Raw genomic sequence first — 20,893 nt, forward strand, 5'->3', positions numbered from 1 at the left:
TCATGATGGTCGCATCCATGTTTGGCGACATCGCGGCGAACGCACATTGGAAGCGTGTATTCATCATAGCCATACTGGTGTATCACCCAGCGTGATGGCCGAGAGTTAAAGGCGCTACATTCTGGAACCGCACGACCGCTACGGTCGCAGGTTCGAATCCTGCCTCGGGCGTGGATGTGTGTGATGTCCTTAGGTTAGTTAGGTTTAAGTAGTTCTAAGTTCTAGGGGACTTATGACCACAGCAGTTGAGTTCCATAGTGCTCAGAGCCATTTGAACCATTTTGAACCCAGCGTGATGGTTTGGGGTGCCACTGGTTACACGTCTCGGTCACCTCTTGTTCGCACTGACGGCACTTTGAACAGTGTACGTTACATTTCAGATGTGTTACGACCCATGGCTCTACCCTTCATTCGATTCCTGCGAAACCCTACATTTCAGCAGGATAATGCACGACCGCATGTTGCAGGTCCTGTACGGGCCTTTCTGGATACAGAAAATCTTCGACTGCTGCCCTGGCCAGCACGTTCTCTAGATCTCTCACCAACTGAAAACGTCTGGTCAATGGTGGGCGAGCAACTGGTTCGTCACAATACGCCAGTCACTACTCTTGATGAACTGTGGTATCGCGTTGAAGCTGCATGGGCAGTTGTACCTGTACACGCCATCCAAGCTCTGTTTGACTCAATGTCCAGGCGTATCAAGGCCATTATTGCGACCGGAGGCGCTTGTTCTGGGTACTGATTTCTCAGGATCTATGCACCCACATTGCGTGAAAATGTAATCACGTGTCAGTTCTAGTATGATATATTTGTCCAATGAATACCCGTTTATCATATGCATTTCTTCTTGGTGTAGCAATTTTAAAGGTCAGTAGTGTAGCTGAAAGCTTTGCATACAACTCCTAAGATACTGCTTTGAAGGGAACTGAACTAAAAATAATTTGAAAAAGAGCAGTGGGCCTCTTCACGTTCATGGTGGTGGAAAAAATATTCTACATCGCCCTTGGTAACGTTTCGCAGAGTGTAGAGGTAAGACCTGCGGCAACCTCGTTAGCTGTCGAGACGCCCCTGTGAGACACTCACCCCTCTTGGAGCGCGAGAGGCAGGCCTTGAGCGTGCAGACGGCCGCTGTGCCGTCCCTGTTGCAGGAGCACGTGTTGCATTCCTTCTTGAACGTCGTGTTGGGCGTGCAGTGTCCCTCAGACCGTCTCACTCTGGTTGCCTCCTCGCCAGGTGTCGGAACTAGATGAAGAAAACTTTCTGTTAGCTACAGGTCGACAGCCGAGAGCTGTTGATGAGACGTGAGCTGCAACATAGGACAGAAAAAAATGAACAAAATAAATCTTACATCCATTTTTGATATGGTTATGAGGTATTTTTTACATTATCGGTACTTATTTACTAGTGATTTGATCTTCACGATTAGTCTGTTGTATGGAATGCTAATATAGGCCAAAAAACTCACTTTTTCCTGCAGAAAAAATACAATCACTATTCCTATCTGGTGCTTACAATACTACAAAGCCATAACATTCTGATTTTTCAGAAATACTAGAAAAGAAAACTAATACTACAACCAAAAAAACAGGAAAATCGAAAAAATCTACTTTCTGACACTACAAAACTATATCACCTTAACAAATTACGCAGCTTCTAGTATCAATGTTGGGAATTTCTGATTCTATAAGGGAAACTGATACAATTTTTGCCCACTTCACAGTGAACATTCTGATATATCCATACTGATGTGTCTACTTCATCATGATGCCGCTGATGCCAGTGGCACTGAGGCGCTACTTCTATCTTCATATCAGTCACCTCCACATCACGCACGCCTTCCAGTAACATCGCTGCCGAAATGATTACACCACACTGATCGAAAGACATATTTTATTACAAGAACGTAAATATACGGAAGTCCATAACAGTCCTGTCAGAGATGAAATGCAGTTTTACAGTGAATATCTATCCTGTTGTAGACACTCTCGAAGAGTGTCTCGCTTCGGTCTGATGCTGGAGCTGTCGTGGTCGGCTGGTGACCCACTCGAAGACTCAGACTGAAACCTCACTCTCCTCCTGAACTCCAGGCCTTCATTCGCGAGCCGCAGTTCAGAAATGACTGCCAAATGAATCACGGGGATCGAGCCTTACGTGATAGTCTGTACTTGCGAGTGATGTGTAACGTAATCCCTTGACGTTGGTAACCTCTGCGAAGAGTCGCCCGATTCCTGTAGTCAGGGCTTCGCCTTGTGAATATGCAGTACCGATACTACCTGCTGCTAACGGGTAGACTATGCTTAAAGGGGCTGCGAGGTGGGTCACGGCAATTTGTTTCCGCCACTGGATCAGCCCACAACCTACCACAGGGAACAGCCATTATCGAATGGATTCGTTGGGTGTAGGACAACGGGTAAGCAGCATTTCCACAGTGACAATCTATTACACCATTCACTGTAACTTCTTTAAATACCCGTTTCCGTAAAAGCTTGCACATTCCTGAAAACCGTTTCATCCGGTTGTTGCCGACCTCAATTGCATTCTCCCCATGTGTAAAGAATGCTATCTTGTCTGGATGAAACCGCTCTGCCCTGTGAAGCCCTCGTTGACGTTTCTGGACACTGTAGCTGCAGATCTTCCTAGAATCGTCAGGTCGACCCATTCCACAGTGCTCTTTTGCGATGCAGTCTCCTTAATGCCTGCCAACCATTACCCCACTGAACCTCTATAGTGTGCACAATCCTGCAACGTGTGCTCTGGAGTGCCCACACTACCGCAGGTGCAACTATCATTCATCTATGTTTTGAACAGATGTGTAGCATATCTACATCTACATCTACATCCATACTCCGCAAGCCACCCGACGATGTGTGGCGGAGGGTACCCTGAGTACCTCTATCGGTTCTCCCTTCTATTACAATCTCGTATTGTTCGTGGAAAGAAGGATTGTCGGTATGTTTCTGTGTGGGCTCTAATCTCTCTGATTTTATCCTCATGGCCTCTTCGCAAGATATACGTAGGAGGGAGCAATATACTGCTTGACTCCTCGGTGAAGGTATGTTCTCGAAACTTTAACAAAAGCCCGTACCGAGCTACTGAGCGTCTCTCCTACAGAGTCTTCCACTGGAGTTTATGTATCGTCTCCGTAACGCTTTCGCGATTACTAAATGATCCTGTAACGAAGCGCGCTGCTCTCCGTTGGATCTTCTCTATCTCTTCTATCAACCCTATCTGGTACAGATTCCACACTGCTGAGCAGTATTCAAGCAGTGAGCGAACAAGCGTGCTGTAACCTACTTCCTTTGTCTTCGGATTGCATTTCCTTAGGATTCTTCCAATGAATCTCAGTCTGGCATCTGCTTTACCGACGATCAACTTTATATGATCATTCCATTTTAAATCACTCCTAATGCGTACTCCCAGATAATTTATGAAATTAACTGCTTCCAGTTGCAAACCTGCTATTTTGTAGCTAAATGATAATGGATCTATCTTCCTATGTATTCGTTGCACATTACGCTTGTCTACATTGAGATTCAATTGCCATTCCCTGCACCATGCGTCAATTCGCTGCAGATCCTCCTGCATTTCAGTACAATTTTCCCTTGTTACAACCTCTCGATACACCACAGCATCATCTGCAAAGAGCTTCAGTGAACTTCCGATGTCATCCACAAGGTCATTTATGTATATTGTGAATAGCAACGGTCCTATGACATTCCCCTGCGGCACACCTGAAGTCACTCTTACTTCGGAAGACTTCTCTCCATTGAGAATGACATGCTGCGTTCTGTTATCTAGGAACTCTTCAATCCAATCACACAATTGGTCTGATAGTCCATATGCTCTTACTTTGTTCATTAAACGACTGTGGGGAACTGTATCCAACGCCTCGCGGAAGTCAAGAAACACGGCATCTACCTGTGAACCCGTGTCTATGGCCCTCTGAGTCTCGTGGACGAATAGCACGAGCTGGGTTTCACACGACCATCTTTTTCGAAACCCATGCTGATTCCTACAGAGTAGATTTCTAGTCTCCAGAAAAGTCATTATACTCGAACATAATACGTGTTCCAAAATTCTGCAGCTGATCGACGTTAGAGATATAGGTCTATAGTTCTGCACATCTGTTCGACGTCCCTTCTTGAAAACGGGGATGACCTGTGCCCTTTTCCAATCCTGTGGTACGCTATGCTCTTCTAGAGACCTACGGTACCCCGCTGCATACAGGCTATGACAGATCAGGTAACATATCAGTCTGTTCCATAGGCACAGAAATCTTAGTTTTAGTCTATCCCTGATGTTAAAAAGAAACTGATAGTATATCTTGACAGAGTCTGATGTGTCCCATTTATTCTGTCACAATTGTAAGACGCTATCCTATATTTACTAATTCGTTTTGGCTCAGTTCGAAGTATTTTCTGTACTTACATTAAACTGTCTTTCACTAAAGAATATAAGACTCATCTGTTGCTGATTTCAGAGTCCAGCGGATATATTTGTAGAGTCATCAATAATGCATCAATGGGATTTGTACACTATGCATCGTTTAGTCTCAATAAAAAACCTTGTTGAACTCTCCTAATGAAGTTGGCGGCTATGAACCCACACACTAGCATACCTTCCTACGACTGACACTAATATAAATTCGTGGTGTTACTTGGTAGTTTTAAAGAAAGAGCCAAAGGAACACCTGCCTAATATCGTGTAGAGACTCCGCGAGCACACAGAAGTGCCGAAACACGACGTGGCACGGACTCTACTAATGCCTGAAGTGGTGCTGGAGGGAACTGACACCATGAATCCTGCAGGGCCGTCCATAAATTCGTAAGAGTACGAGGGGTGGTGATGGGTTCTGAACAGCATGTTGTAGGCATTCCAGATATGCTGAATAATGGTCATGTCTGGGGAGTTTGGTGGCCAGTGGAAGTGTTTAAACTCAGAAGAGTGTTCCTGGAGCAACTCTGTAGCAATTATGGGCGTGTGGGGTGTCGCATTGTCTTGCTGGAGTTGCCCAAGTCCGTCGGAATGCACAATGGACATGAACGGCTGCAGATCACCAGACAGGATGGTTACGCACGTGTCACCTGTCAGAGTCGTATCCAGACGTATTAGGAGACCCATATCATTCCAATTGCACACGCTCCATTCCATTACGGAGCCTCCACCAACTTGAACAGCCCCCAGTTGACATGCAGTGTCCAAGTCCATCCGCTCGATACTCTTCCGACCAGGCAACATGTTCCCAGTCACCAAAAGCCCAATATTGGTGTTGACGGGCCCAGTCTGTAGTTCAATCATGCCTAGACGGTCAATACCGCGTTTCGATCGCGTCCACATTGTTACTTGGTGCCAAGAAGGGCTCTCAACAACCGAAGTGTCCAGTAGTCTCGGAGTGAATCAAAGCGATGTTGTTCGGACATGGAGGAGAAACAGAGAGACAGGAACTGTCGATGACACGCCCCGCTCAGGCCGTCTAAGGGCTACTACTGCAGTGGATGACCGCTACCTACCGATTATGGCTCGGAGCTGACAGCAACGCCACCATGTTGAATAATGCTTTTCGTGCAGCCACAGGACGTCGTGTTAAGATTCAAACTGTGCGCAATAGGCTGCATGATGCGCAAATTCACTTTCGACGTCCATGGCGAGGTCCATCTTTGCAACCACGACACCATGCAGCGCTGTACAGATGGGCCCAACAACATGCCGAATGGACCGTTCAGGATTGACATCACGTTCCCTTCACCGATGAGCGGAGGCAAGCCGGTCAGGCTGAACGCGTTAGACACACTGTCCAGCTAGTGCAGCAAGGTGGAAGATCCCTGCTGTTTTGGGGTGGCATTATGTGGGGCCGACGTACGCCGCTGGTGGTCAGGGAAGGCGCCGTAACAGCTGTACGGTAGGTGAGTGCCATCCTCCGACCGATAGTGCAACCATATCGGCAGCATATTGGCGAGGCGTTCGTCTTCATGGACGACAATTCGCGCCCCTATCGTGGACATCTCATGAATAACTTCCTTCAGGATAACGACATCGCTAGACTCCAGTGGCCAGCATGTTCTCCTGACATAAACCCTATGGAACATGCGTGGGGTACATTAAAAGGGATATTTATGGACTACGTGACTCACCAAACGTTGTGAGAGATCTACGCCGAATCGCGTTGAGGAGTGGGACAATCTAGACCAACGGTGCCTTGATGAACTTGTCTATAGTATGCCACGATGATTACAGGCATTCATCAGTGCAAGGGAACGTGTTGCTGGGTATTAGAGATGCCGGTGTGTACAGCAATCCGGACCACTACCTCTGAAGGTCTCGCTGTGTCGACTACTTTGCAGAAACTTCTCTGGGAAGCTCTTACACATCGTCCATACAGTTCCTATCTCTACCCTTGAGGTTTTTACGATTTTGGAGCCCTGAAGAAAAACTTTCGTGGCCGCTGATTTGCTTCAGACAAAGAGGTGCACGCTTGGGCGCAATCATGGTTCCGTAGACACCCCAAATATTGTTCCATTGAAGAAACTGGCCATCTTGTGTCACAGTGGGATAAATATATTAACAATTATGGTGATTACTTTTGAAATAATAAATAGTTTCTTTACTTTTTTCCATGTGTCTCGTTTTCTTTCCACTGCCCCATAGAGTTACATGCCCCACTGTGTACTGTCATTGGCAGGAAACATCTTTTCGATAACTTGAACCGTTTGAAAAACAAAGAGGATGCTAAACTTCGCGTCTAGTCGAAAAGCTTGAGTCAGTCGTTGGATTTTTGCCCTCTATTGTTTCACATATAAGTATAATGATACGAAAACACAGAACATTTCGAATCAATTGATAGTATCTTCTTGGTTTTTACCACAAAACTTCCACTTAAAGCTAAGTCGCTGAGCAACATGAGATGTAAAGCCACTAATACAGACCTGGCTGCAGAGTATAAGGGCGGCACGCCATGAGCGTGCATCCCCACAAGCCGGAATTGGTGCAGAAGCATGTGTTGCAGTCCAGTTGCTTCGTCTCGCCAGGAGTGCATTCTGAAAAACAGCATCATTGTTAGGACTGTTCACATCGAGCAGGGTAGCGCAGTTGTTAGTACACTGGACGCGCATTCGCGAGGACGACAGTTCAAACCATGTCCGGCCATCTTCGAAAGGGGTGGCCGTTTTTCCTCTCCATCCTTCCCTAATCTGAGCTTGTGCTCCGGCTCTAATGACCTTGTCGTCGACGGGACGTTAAACACTAATCTCCTCCTCCTTCGCGATTGTTCACCCTTTCAGTTAACTCCTAAGCTGGCGCTGCTGCCAGAGGGTGCTGTGGGGTGCGTGCGATGTAAGCCCCCAGCCCCCCCTCCCCCCTCCTCCATATAGAGGGCCACGGGGTAGGAGGAGCTATGTAGGCTGGAAAGCCCTATCAACCCACCTCCTTCAGTGCAGCCACCTTAAAGTGTGCACAATCCTCCGCGAAGAAGGTAAAAATCTCTTAGACCTTTACGGAACGATTTGAAGTGGAATGATCATATAAAATTAATTGTTGGTAAGGCGGGTGGCAGGTTGAGATTCATTGGGAGAGCCCTTAGAAAATGTAGTCCATCAACAAAGGAGGTGGCTTACAAAACACTCGTTCGACCTATACTTGAGTATTGCTCATCAGTGTGGGATCCTTACCAGGTCGGGTTGACAGAGGAGATAGAGAAGATCCAAAGGAGAGCGGCGCATTTCGTCACAGGGTTATTTGGTAAGCGTGATAGCGTTACAGACATGTGTAGCAAACTCAAGTGGCAGACTCACCAAGAGAGGAGCTCTTGCTGTCCAGGTTTCGAGAGGGTGCATTTCTGGATGAGGTATCGAATATATTAGTTACCCCTACTTATACCTCCAGAGGAAATCACGAATGTAAAATTAGAGAGATTCGAGAGCACACGGAGGCTTTCCGGCAGTTGTTCTTCCCGCGAACTATACGCGACTGGAACAGGAAAGGGAGGTAATGACAGTGGCACGTAAAGTGCCCTCCGCCACACACCGTTGGCTGGCTTGCGGAGTATAAATGTAGATGTAGATGTAGATTTACTGACGGAGCTTAGCAGTTCCAGCGCATTGTGAAAAAATGTAACGCAGCAGCCCATTAGACCTGTAGGGACCGAAAGGTTGTATTCCATACAGATTGTTCTTCCTATTCTGGATATCAGTATAGCCTGTACGCCATTCCAAATCCCATTCATCGGCCTGAAATGTGAACTGCTGCACTGCAAACGCCTGCTTAGTGTGTGGAACAAAGCAACTTTTACAAGGGGCGATCGAAACGTTTCCGTTCTAATGCCATACGCTCCTGAATCGGTAAGCCAATCATATAAAATCGCCCTGAGCACTGAGGCAATCACCCCACAACCAGGTTGAAGATACACTCGTTTGGTAAAACACAATATCCTGTTGTATAAAGAAGTCCGCAACCGCCTGTTGCACATCATCGTGCGACTGGAATCGTAAAAATTTAGACAAAGTAATGTGCAGGCTGCTTCTCAACCATCTGCCCACAAATAACATATTATCAAGAACACAGTTTGGATTTCTGAAGGGTTCTGCTATCGAGTAGGCTATTTACACCTACAGTGAAAAATTACAAGCAGCGGGTATTTTCTGTGGTTTGTCAAAGGCATTTTATTGTGTGAACCACAACATCCTTTTAAATAAATTGGAATTCTATGGTGTGACGGGCAGTTCTGCAAAATGGTTCAAGTCATACCTCGCTAACAGGAAACAAAGGGTGTCAGTGCAGTACAGCAGCTAATTTTGACACGGATCGAGTTATGGCATTATTGCTACAACTTAATGAAAATCTCAAACAGTCGAATGAAAAACAAGACAACAATTTCAAACAACTTAAAGAACCGAACAAACAACTTAGTGAACAGATTACAGCCGTTGCCGTGCAACGTCATGATACTAAAGAACAATTACGTGAGGAAATTAATGCTTGTGCCAGGAATAGTAGTGAAGAAATTAGATCTGTGGCACAAGAATTAAGTAATACACATGCAGCCACAACTAAATTACTTAGAGATGAAATTAGTGCAGTCGCTAAACAATGTTCCGAAAACGCAACACAGTTACGCGACGAGTTTAAATTAATGTCAGCAGAACTTTCACGCACACTGGATGCGAAATTCGACAAGAAATTTGAACAGCAAAACAGCCTAATTGACGAACGTTTTAATCACCACCTGCAAATCAGTGAAACGCGTTACCGTAAATTTATACAGGAAGAGAATAAAGTAAAGCAACAAGTCATGGAAACAACTACTGCACAGAGACAGGAAGAAAAGCGTAAACTGTTTATGAAAGCAAAAACATACGTAGACAACAATATCGCTACAGTATCAGACGAAATCAAACAGTTGAACACCGAATTGCATGATGAAATCTCCGATTTTAGAACAAAAACAGACACACACACATTAGACTTTCAGACAATGACCAACAGACTTGAAAAGTTGGAATTAATACAGGATCCCGATGCCATCAAAGCAGACGTTAAGAAATTGAACAAAACCACACGTAAAATACAAAAACAAATTAATGCTTGTGATACTAAAAACGATGATGAGGTAAAAGCACTGACTGAAAAGTGTGATGAATTGGCCAGTCGTATTGATGTTATCGAAAATAATAATGACACCAAATCAGACGTTACGTCACCAGTTTCGTTTAACCAAACACCCGAATTCCAAAATTTGCAGCAGACGATCAGTGAGATAGGTTCGTCCAATAATACATTACGTAGAAAATTGTCATCGATACAGCAAGAAGTGACAGAGATGAAAAATGTTTCAACCTCTAACACGGCACAGCATACGCCACATTCCGAACATTTCTCACACTCACATAGCCAGTATAATTTAGGTAATTTGCAGAGACTACGTGACTTAGAATCCGAACAGTCACAGACAAACAGATTATCATTCAACCCTGAACCTGTTCATACATACAGAGACGATAATTTTGATTATAAGCACTTTCTATCCGTGAGAAAATTGAAGGTATTTAAAAATGACAGAACACGGATTCACCCCTTGGATTGGATACAACAATTTAGCTTTGCTTTTCCACCAACCTCGCCCGTAACACACAAACTTGAATTTATTTGCAGTTTTTTGAAAGGCGAACCGGCAACTCGTATGAGACCGATCGCGAGACAAAGCTACTCGGTAGAAGAATTTCAGAACGCTTTTCTGTCAGCGTATTGGTCGAAGACGACACAGCGTGGAATCAAGGATCAATTAATTAGTTTACCGAATTATGAGAACTCAAATTTTCCCACTGTCACGCAATTTTTTGAACACATGGTCCAACAAAACCAGTACTTAAGTGAACCATACAGTGAATCTGCACTTATCCAATTATGTATTTCTAAATTACCACGATCATTAAGAGTATCACTTTTGACAGGTCAGCAGAAAGAAAATATTTCGGCATTCAGAGATCTGTTACAGCTTTTGGAAGTTCAGCAATCAGATTATTCCTTCATAAAGAAAAATTTTTCACATTATAACCAAGGCCAACCAACATACAGTAATTACGATCAGCCACGCTATTTCAATAGCAAAGATAATAAACGCTCCAGGAACGACAACCACCAGAACTTTAATAACAGACAAAATTTTAATTATCAGTATCGTCAAAATTATCAGCAACAAGAACCACATTTTGGTAACAATAGAGGTTGTTCCCAACAACAGCAACAAAACCAGCTGGTTAGCATACCCAACCAACAATGTAATGTGCAAGGTCAACCAAACTTTAATGTTTCGCCGCCTACACGTATAGCGTCGGCTACACCAAATAGTAATGCACAGCAACAAGGAAATAACTACGTACAGAAAACATATCATTTCAATTCCTATCGCAACGCGCCGTATAGCAATGACTATCATGACAGACGTAAAAGTAATGAGCACTATTTTCAGCGTACATTTAATAACAGTCGGTCTTACCAGCAGTAGAATCAACCACAACAACAGATTATCATGAATGAACCAGACAGTCGGTATCATCCCGAACCTAATACGTCAGGACAAAATAACAGAACAGTACAAACAGTCGAAATGCCACAGCATCCTCGCGCAAATAACAACACGTCAGAAATAATTTGACTAGGTAGAGTACAGACTGAATCTTTCAGCAACGTAAGCAATACTTTTGACACGTAGAATGTTGTTCACGAAAATGTTATTACTTTTGACGACATCCGAGACACTCTTTTGCAGGAAAAACCAGTTATTCAAAAAACCATTTCCCACCGTGTCATTGAAGTAAAGATTGGATCATCCAAATTTTCAGCAGTAATCGATTCTGGATCACCTATGTCAGTTATAAATGAGGAAACTTTCAACGAATGTAACAAAAAGAATACCTATCCTACGGTACCATTAGGCAAAACTAAAGTAAAAGGAGCAGTATCTAGTAAAGGAGTAGATGTAAAATTACAGACACACTTATCATTTTGTATTGCAGGTCATACGTTCCACTCAAATTTTTGGATTGTTCCCTTATTGACAACAGACGCTATTCTAGGTACGAGTTTTTTGGTACAACACAACGCAGTTTTTGACTTTCAAAATTCCTGTTTAATGTTAAAGGATGAGAATGTACAACTGGCATTAGAATTTCAGCACGCTTTATCTGCAGAAGAACAAACAATTAATCGGACAGAGGTCATTTCGACATCGCGTAATACAGACTGTCATTCCACATTGTTCACAGATACGAACATACGCAACTACAATACACCAGACGAAGCCGACTATGACGTTATGCAAATGATTTCTGATAAAGTAAAACAAAGGAGTGCAAATACAGACAACGAACGTACTGAACTATGCAATATTCTTTTACAGCAAGCTCCAGTTTTTGACAACATCCCTGGTACTATGTCCGGTTTTATGTATGAATTTCAAGTCAAACAGCACGACACATTTAAAGCCAAACATTATCCCATTCCTTATATTCACAGAGAACAAGTTAAGAAAGAATTGCAAGCTATACTTGACCAAGGAATTATTGAACCGGCAGTTAGTCCGTACATAAACCCGCTCCATATTGTTAAGAAAAGGGATGGCTCACTTCGGCTTGTACTTGATTCGCGCCACATCAATGACATTATTATTAATGAAACAGATCGCCCACAAACACTAGAAGAACTTCTACAGAAATTTCATGGTACTGCTATTTATTCCACATTAGATTTGAAATCGGCATTTTGGCAAATTCAATTATCAATTTTGCAAATTACCCTTCGGTTTAACTATTTCGTCAGCAGCATTTATTCGCGGTTTGAATTGTATACTTCCGACAGAACTTAAAGACAGAATCACAATGCATGTAGACGACATTCTCATTGCAGAAGCTAACTGGTCTGAACACAATCTGATTCTTGAACAACTGTTACAAACTTTTCGTGCACAAGGACTCACAATTAATCTTAGCAAATCGCACTTTTGTAAAACTTCCACAAAATTTCTTTGACATGTAATATCAGCAGAAGGCATTGCGCCTGACACGGAAAAACTTCAAACCTTACGTGACGTTACTGTTCCAACGACGAAGAAATAACTACGCAGCTTTCTGGGTTTAATTAACTTTTTCCGTAAATTTATTCATTACTCTGCTTTAGACACCCCTAGATTATGCCAATTGACGGGTAAAAACGCTATTTGGTCCTGGGATAGCCAAGCACAGTCTGAATTTGTTAATTTGAAACATGCCTTGCTGAATGCACCTCTTTTATCACACCCAGATCATACTACAAATTTCTCCATTGCCATCCACAGTTCTAACACAGCTTTAGGCGTACACATTTTTCAGGAAATTGAAGAAGACGGTCATACAGTAATTAAAAACATCGCCTTTGCAAGTCGCATTCTGTCACCTGCTGAACGCAATTATTCTGTTACAGAACTTGAAACATTATGTGTTGTACGGGCATTTACGAGATTTAGGCATTTTCTTTATGGAAGACATACTAACGTTTACACAGATCATAGAGCTATACAGTTTTTACTTTCCGCAAAATTTTCACATGACAGATTAAGCAGATGGAAACTTTATTTACAGGAATTTAATTTTACAATTGTTCACATTCCAAGTACACAAAATGTTGTAGAAGGCGCACTATCCATTTCTCTCAGCAACAATCAGCAAGACATCGCAACCAACTTCTGCCAAGCAAATTTTAGGGTCATGTATATTCAACAAGTTGCTTTCGAAAATTTTATTTCGTCATCATTACGAGACATAGCACAGGAGCAGAGCAAAGACAATGTATGGAAAGAAATTAAACGCCTTTGGCAAGATACGAATAATGTTACCATTACACTGTACGCAATAACATTCTGTTTCGCCGCTCTCACCCTGACAGCAACAATTGGTTAATATGTATTTCTGACGAGCTTGTTAACAAATTAATTTGGTGCACTCATTTAAGTTACGCACATTATGGAACCAGGAAATGTTTTCTTATACTTAGACAGAACTGTTATTTTGCCAACATGGAGAAACTTATCCGACGAGTTTTAGCGTCATGTAAAATCTGCCAGAAAGCTAAATCAGACACGACTTCACATATTCCTCCGTTACATCCCATTGTACCCGTTAAATTGAGACACATGGCCGCTGTAGACATTTTTGGTCCGATTCCCAGATCTAATAGAGGTTTTTGCTACATCTTTGTCGCTGTTGAACTCACTTCGAAATTTGTTACCTTCACTCCGTTACGAAAAGGTTATCTAAATCTGTTTCGAACGCATTTGTAAAACATTTTCTATTTCATGTAGGGCATGTACTGAAAGTAATTTCCGACAATGGACCACAATTTCGATCTGCAATATGGATCCGTATGTTACGAGCAAGGAACATTTCCCCGTTCTATAAATCCAAGTGTCACGCTTCTTCGAACCCTTGTGAACGTCTAATGAAAGAAATCGGTAAACTATGTAGAATATACTGCCATAAAAAACATATTGATTGGGACACACACATACTCTCATTCCAGGACGTAATTAACTCCATACCAAATGAATCTACTATGCTATCTCCGACTGTTATATTGAAAAATGTTGAACCACCCAACAAAATTAAAGAATTAGTATCCTTTCCTACATCTCGTTGAACCAGAAAAAGTAATGGCAATCACCATGTCTCCAATATTATACCCTTTATTGAAATAACATACTTTATGATTTATCACACTGTAATGCCATTTCCTTTAATTTTTTATGACCACTTATGCAATTATATTTATATGATCACTTATTGATGATTATCATATTTTTTTCTTGGCAAGTGCCCGGCAAGGTAAGGTTAGCAGGTCGCTTTTCTTGTCGTTACACATCAGACTGTGCTCATTTTTCCAGATAAACTTACATATTATATGACCACTTATGCAATTCTATCTATGTGACTATTTACTGATGATTATCATATTTTTTCTTGGCAAGAGCCCGGCAAGGTAAGGTTTGCAGGTCGCTTTTCTTGTCGTTATATATCAGACCGTGAACATTTTTCATTTTTTGTGTATGTATGTCGTTTTCCTATCGAAAGTAGAATTTTTGTCTGTATGCACTATGTAATCTTTAAGATATAACAAACACCAGTTGACTTTGACATTTTTTCCTTATATCATCTCAATATATTGACTATTCTACATTTTTTTGCTACTGCATTATGATACTGTGTATACATTTTTTGCACTTGAAAACTGTCTATGTTTTTGACATAATACGTTTTCTGTCATGCTATGTTGTATGCTTAGTTGTATCACTAGAAACGAGTTTTTATCTTATGAGTATATGATTTAAAGGCAAGATATTAATCCTTATTCATCATTTTCAGAAAGCAATAATGTGTAAAAGAAATAAATTAAACAATCCACAGTGGCTTACTATGAAATGGGAATTTCTCCTTCGGAATGAACAAAAGAAAATGCAATATCTTTTCATGAAGAGTAAATGGCTCAGAATTAACAAGCATTAACCAGAATATACTATACACATCGTATGATAGCAGTCTTGACTAATTATTTTTCTTTCAGAATACGAGGCGATTGATGCAGGCTGTCAGACAGAACTACACATTTTAGTTTTAGTGATGAAATATGCTAGAAATAAGAAACTCTATAGTATGAATAATCATATGAAGTAAATGGAAAAATGAATAATGAATAATGAAGTGTCCTTTTTTGCAGATGATAATAAATGATGATGAATAGTTATATGAAGAATATGGTAATATGAATAATAAAGTTTTTCATTGCAGGTTATGATAGTGATGAAGTTATGGTAATATGAATAATGAAGTTTTTCTTTGCAGATGAGAATGATGAAGTTTATATATTTAATATTAGTTAAGAAATGCTATGTAGTTATTTAAGTATTTGTTGCAGTTCCTTTTGACAGTATGTCTTATGTTGCATGGTATAATGACTGAATGTTTTGGAAAAGACAGCTAGAGTACATACATATTGAGTACACGTTTCATTACCTGTTAATTTGAAGTTCACTACTTTTCAACATAATATGCGTTTCTTCTTTCAGCTCAATAATCCATTTTGTATTTTTTCCAGGAGAAGCTATTCATGAAATTAATGTGCTAGCAGCAGTTATTCATTAAACCTGTTCTAGTACTTGCATTTTTTTATCCATTGTGTGTATCATTCATGAATGTGATCACATATACTCTACTTCTTTCATAACCTTCCTACAGCTGACTCATGGCGAATGACGTTATTAATCCGTATTTCCAGCAATAAGTCAAAAGCATATATTTTCATGCCCTCAGCAATTATCGATCCCAACGCAATGCATTGCTAACACAAAAAAAGAGAAATTATTACCAGTCCCAACTATTACCAGTATACAACCAAATAATGCCACCAGTTAAAATATATTTCTAGTTCTAAATGTAATACAAATTTCTCTGTTGTACTGAATCCATTATATGTATGTATTATTGGCCCACAGACCTTGAGTAATAGTTACAGTGTGTTACATTTTAAATATGTCCTATGTCATCTGAATGATGAGTTCTGAGTAATACTGAATGATGTTTTGTAATAATGCATAAATGCTATGCCCATAATTTCTGTAAATAATGTTTTTGTTATACTCTATGAATGCTATGCCAATAATTAACTCTTGTTTTGAATGATGACTTCTGAATAAATCTGAATAAAGTTTTGTAAAACTATATGAATACTTTGTAACTGGCCAATGAGTGCCAATAATTACCGCAATCAGATGAGTTATGAATAGTGTTTTGTAATATTCAATACTTGCTACATGTTTAGTGACTGGCCAATGAATGCCAATGATTACTATAATTACATGAATTATGTATAAATGCTATGCCAATAATTAACTCATTTTGAATGATGACTTCTGAATAATGCATAAAACAATGCTTTGTAACTGGCCAATGAGTGCCAATAATTACTATATTGAGATGACTTACGAATAATGTTCTGTAATACTCCATACATATTACTTAAATGGTGTGTAAATAGCCGATGAATGCCAGTAATTACTCAAATCGGTTGACAGACTAGTGTAATTCTCAATTATGACTAGCATAAGACTTAATGTCCTTCACCTTCTGACCTAATTACCAGAAATTACTGCAATATTCGTTTGAGCTGTCAATGCTCGTGATCATGGAGCACTATATTTGGTTTTTGCATTAATTCTACGTTGGTGAAAGAGCATGGATTCTACAAGAATGTGGTGTTGACATACCAAGCTGTCCACCACCTTGAACGATGGAGATGTTATTATGGTCCTACTGTTTGGTGTACCTAATGTACTACCAAAATGATAACACTGAATATTAATACAACATTTCAGTGTCTTGGCTACACTGATAAATACTTCAGGGAAGAGAACTTCAGATAGTCTCACTTGGTGTTGTGCTTCTGTAGAAAGATATGGACTTTCGGTGCAACTATGTGCAACCTACTGTGCTACAACCATGATGTAATCCTTCCCATTCCTTTCCTAGTTCTTGTAAAACGCTAAAGATTTTTACAGTGCATGTGCACTTCATTTCAGTTGTTAATATGAGCAGTCGTTCTAAATATCCTAAGAATTCTACAGTGCGTGTGCACTTTATGTCATTGGTTAATATATTTTGTACTCAGTGCGTGTGCACTTTATTTCACTCCATGATATGTTGTAAAAATGCTAAAGACTTCTACAGTGCATGTGCACTTTATATAATTTGTTAATATATTTTGTATTCAGTGCGTGTGCACTTTATTTCACTCCATGATATGTTATGTAAAAATTCCTAAAGACTTATACAGTGCATGTGCACTTTGTCATTTGTTAATATCTTTTGTACTCATTGCGTATACTTTTTGTCATTTCTTGATATATTCTGTACTCAGTGCGTGTGCACTCTATTTCATTACTTAATATGTTCTGCACTTATCAATAATGTATATACTCTGTGACTGTAGACTTAGTAACTAAATAGATTTTAGAAAAATTTGTTGCTCATGGAAAGTCCAATTGACTCACCATCGCTGCCAAATTTTTGACCCCCCAGTGGAGGATCATGTAAGAGGTCCGAGCAGATGTAATTTCGATATATTGCTCACGCGCTGCCTGCGATGTGTAAGGTATAAGAGAATCTCAGACCAGAGAGCAGTGTTGACTGCAGTAGGAACTGTGTAGCTGTAGGAGTAAGTTGTTGATTGCGAGCAGTCTGGTCTGGTGTATCGTGTTGGCTGGGCCGGTTGTGGTGCAGCGATGCCGGAGCCTGAGCATTATTGTATAAGGTAAAAGCAGCCTCGCGCATATGTAGTATTGTTATCTCAAGTCCCATGTAAATGTTTTAAAAAATGTCCTAATAGTAATCTTTCTCATAAAAAGTAACTTTAAACAACCATTCACTTCAATTTAAAGAATTTACTAATTTCTCCAATCCATGATCATCCCGATTATTGCAAAAGAAAAATCAGTTGTTTCTTTTCATAAATGACAAATCTATCGGCCAGCATTGCACAGGCTTGTCCCAGAATAATTTATTGTAAGAGCAGATATATATGCGTTATCCGGCGACTTCATTGAGGTAACAATATTTCTCTTTTTTATTCAGAATGATCTTTCAGGGCCATGACGCAGCACTGCTGACGTCCAAAATCTACCAGGTTAAATTCACAGTCAATCATTGAAAAGTTATAAGTGAGCGACAATTTAATTGAGAGGTTAGTTACATTGTATTATTACCAGGTTACTGAATTTTTCTTTTTTTTTGGGACGTTACACTGAATGTGAACGGCATAATTATAATTTTTACTGTTGAGAAGTTCAGGAATTTTTCTGTTTTGAGGTTACACTAAATTAGAATATTATTCATATTATTTATTATTTTTTCTGTGGGGAGGTTACAACGTACAAAAGCCAAGAGGGAACAATAAGAGTGGAAGACCAAGAACGAAGTGCTCGGATTGAAAAGATTGTGAGAGAGGGATGTAGTCTTTCACTTCTATTGTTCAATCTATAGATCGAAGAAGCAATGACGGAAACAAAAGCAAGTTTCAAGAGTGGAATTAACGTTCATTGTAGAAGAATAACAGTGATAAGATTCGGTGACGACATTGCTATTCTCAGGATCTGCTAAATGGAATGAAAAGTCTAATGAGTGCAGGATATGAATTGAGAGTAAATCAAAGAAAGACGGAAGTAATGAGAAATATCAGAAATGAGAAAAGCGAGAAACTGAACATCAGGATTTTTTATCACGACGTAGGAGAAGTTAAGGGGTTCTGCTACCTAGGCAGCAAAACAGTCCACGACGGACAGAGAAAGGAGGACAAAAAAACCGACTATCAACGACGAGAAGGGCATTCCTGACCGAGAGAAGTCTGCTGATCAAACATAGGTCTTAATTTAAAGAAGAAATTTCTGAGAACGTACGACTGTAGAACAGTGTTGTACGGTAAGGAAACAGACTGAGGGAAAACCGGAAAAGAAGAGAAGCGAAGCATTTGAGATGTGGTGCTACAGAAGAATGTTGAAAATTGGGTGGACTGATAAGGTTAAGAAAGAGGAGGTTCTCCGGAAAAAGAAATGTATGGGAAACGTTGTCAAGAAGAAGGGGCGGGATTTTAGGACACCTATTAACATATGACGCGTAGGGCGCAAAAACTCTGGAGGTAAACAAAAAGTGAAATACATGCAGCAAGTAACTGAGGTCATAGGGTGTGAGTGGTCCTCTGTAACGGAGGTAGGCGCTGGAGAGGAATTCGTGGCAGGCCGCATCAAACCAATCAGAAAAAAAATTTAAAAAAGTTATACTGAAATTTTCATCCAAGTCATTTAATAACGCTTGGCACTGTCAATGAGATTACAGGAATGTAAGTCACAAGATGACTGTCTACGTAACTTTTTATCTGTCATGGCATTCCTGAGCTGGATATTTTACCTTGTAGATGTTTTTCAGATTGTATTCATTAAACATTTTTGCAAAAATATTTTTGATTTACATTAATGTTATGGTAAAATTAGGTAAGATTCCTAAAATGACTATATAGGAAGATATTAACTTTGAACAGAACTAGTCTGCTAACTCGGAAGTTGAACACACACGAGTTTCGGAACCTGAGTGTAAAAGTGCTCTGAAACTAATCCCCATATTATGACAAATAATTCGTTGTGTGAAAATGACACTAATTTAGGTGATCTTTCGAGTAGCGTAATTCATAAATCGGATGATAAGTTTCACTTGAAGTAAGTATTCATGGTGGCAATACTTCACGTGAAACGAAAATGCAAACAGCCGGTCAACCAAATGACCTCATTGCCCTATTATTAGAAAATTTTGAGGTGACATAATCACATAGTTAGGGAATCAATCTAAATGATTACAAAACCAATCCAAAGAATTACGAAACCAGTACAAAGAATTGCGACACAGTCTACTTATTTGAAAAAAAAAAAATCTAATAACAAAGAGTAACTGATTGCTAATTTCAACATATTGTCATTACAGTAAGATATTCTAGCAAATGATGAATGCTTGTCAAGGCCTTCCGGAAGATCTACGGACGTTATATGAAGATCAAAAACAATTAAAAATGCCGTTGTGCAGTTATAAAAAAAGTCGATACTTTCATTGAAGAATAAAGCGTGAAGGCTCAAAAACAATTCAGTGAACAGTGCAAACACATTGTGAATGGTTTTCCTCAATCGTTTTTGCAAAAGTATGAGAGATAAATTCAGAACTATAGCGAGTCGTAGAAGAAACGGTCACAGCCGCTATGTCCGAATTAGACAACGCTGGAAAATCTATAAAATCCTAATCTCAACAAATAAAAGCTAGTTTAAACAAAGTTCTGCTAGAATGCCATGACCAAGTAGTTGCTTAATCACGACCGCATAACAGGAATTGTCTACAGTCAGCTGCGTGGTTCCATGTACACTACCGACAGTCTATAAAGTATGCGATTATTACACTGGTCCTACTGCAACAAATAGTACAACATACAATAAAGACACAAAGTATAATAACCAGTCGGTAGTTCATGTACCATATGTGGTAATAACTGCATCATCACTCTCATCTGTTTTGCTTGAGGATAATCTGCTCAATCATAGACAAGTCAAAGTCTTTATACCACAGAAAAATATTCCGCGTAGAATCGTGTTTATACTAGCTTCCAGAGGAGTGTTACCACTGTCTTGGACTGAGCATCAAAACATCCGTTTAACCACAGACTACATAGAAAGCCATGGAGCTCCTTGGGCCACAGACAATGCTAAACTCCAGGATATTCTTCGCAGGTACTGTGAGAAATATTTAAACAAAACTTGTTAATGGGACGAACGGATTTCTCACAAAGGTGT

General features: G+C 40.3%; 1 protein-coding gene across 1 annotated transcript in view; it reads right to left on the reverse strand.

Annotated features, from left to right (window-relative positions):
* LOC124544997 (pacifastin-like protease inhibitor cvp4) overlaps nucleotides 1–20,893 on the reverse strand; it is a 53,655-nt gene that overhangs the window by 27,611 nt on the left and 5,151 nt on the right. Inside the window, exons 2-3 of the mRNA XM_047123753.1 lie at nucleotides 6,924–7,034; nucleotides 1,084–1,242 (exon numbers count right to left, since the gene is read on the reverse strand). Of these exons, the coding sequence (XP_046979709.1) occupies nucleotides 1,084–1,242; nucleotides 6,924–7,034 (270 nt within the window). The remainder of the gene's footprint in view (nucleotides 1–1,083; nucleotides 1,243–6,923; nucleotides 7,035–20,893) is intronic.

The sequence above is a fragment of the Schistocerca americana genome, chromosome 8 (genome assembly GCF_021461395.2).
Source record: "Schistocerca americana isolate TAMUIC-IGC-003095 chromosome 8, iqSchAmer2.1, whole genome shotgun sequence".
In the NCBI taxonomy this organism is placed as follows: Eukaryota; Metazoa; Arthropoda; class Insecta; order Orthoptera; family Acrididae; genus Schistocerca; species Schistocerca americana.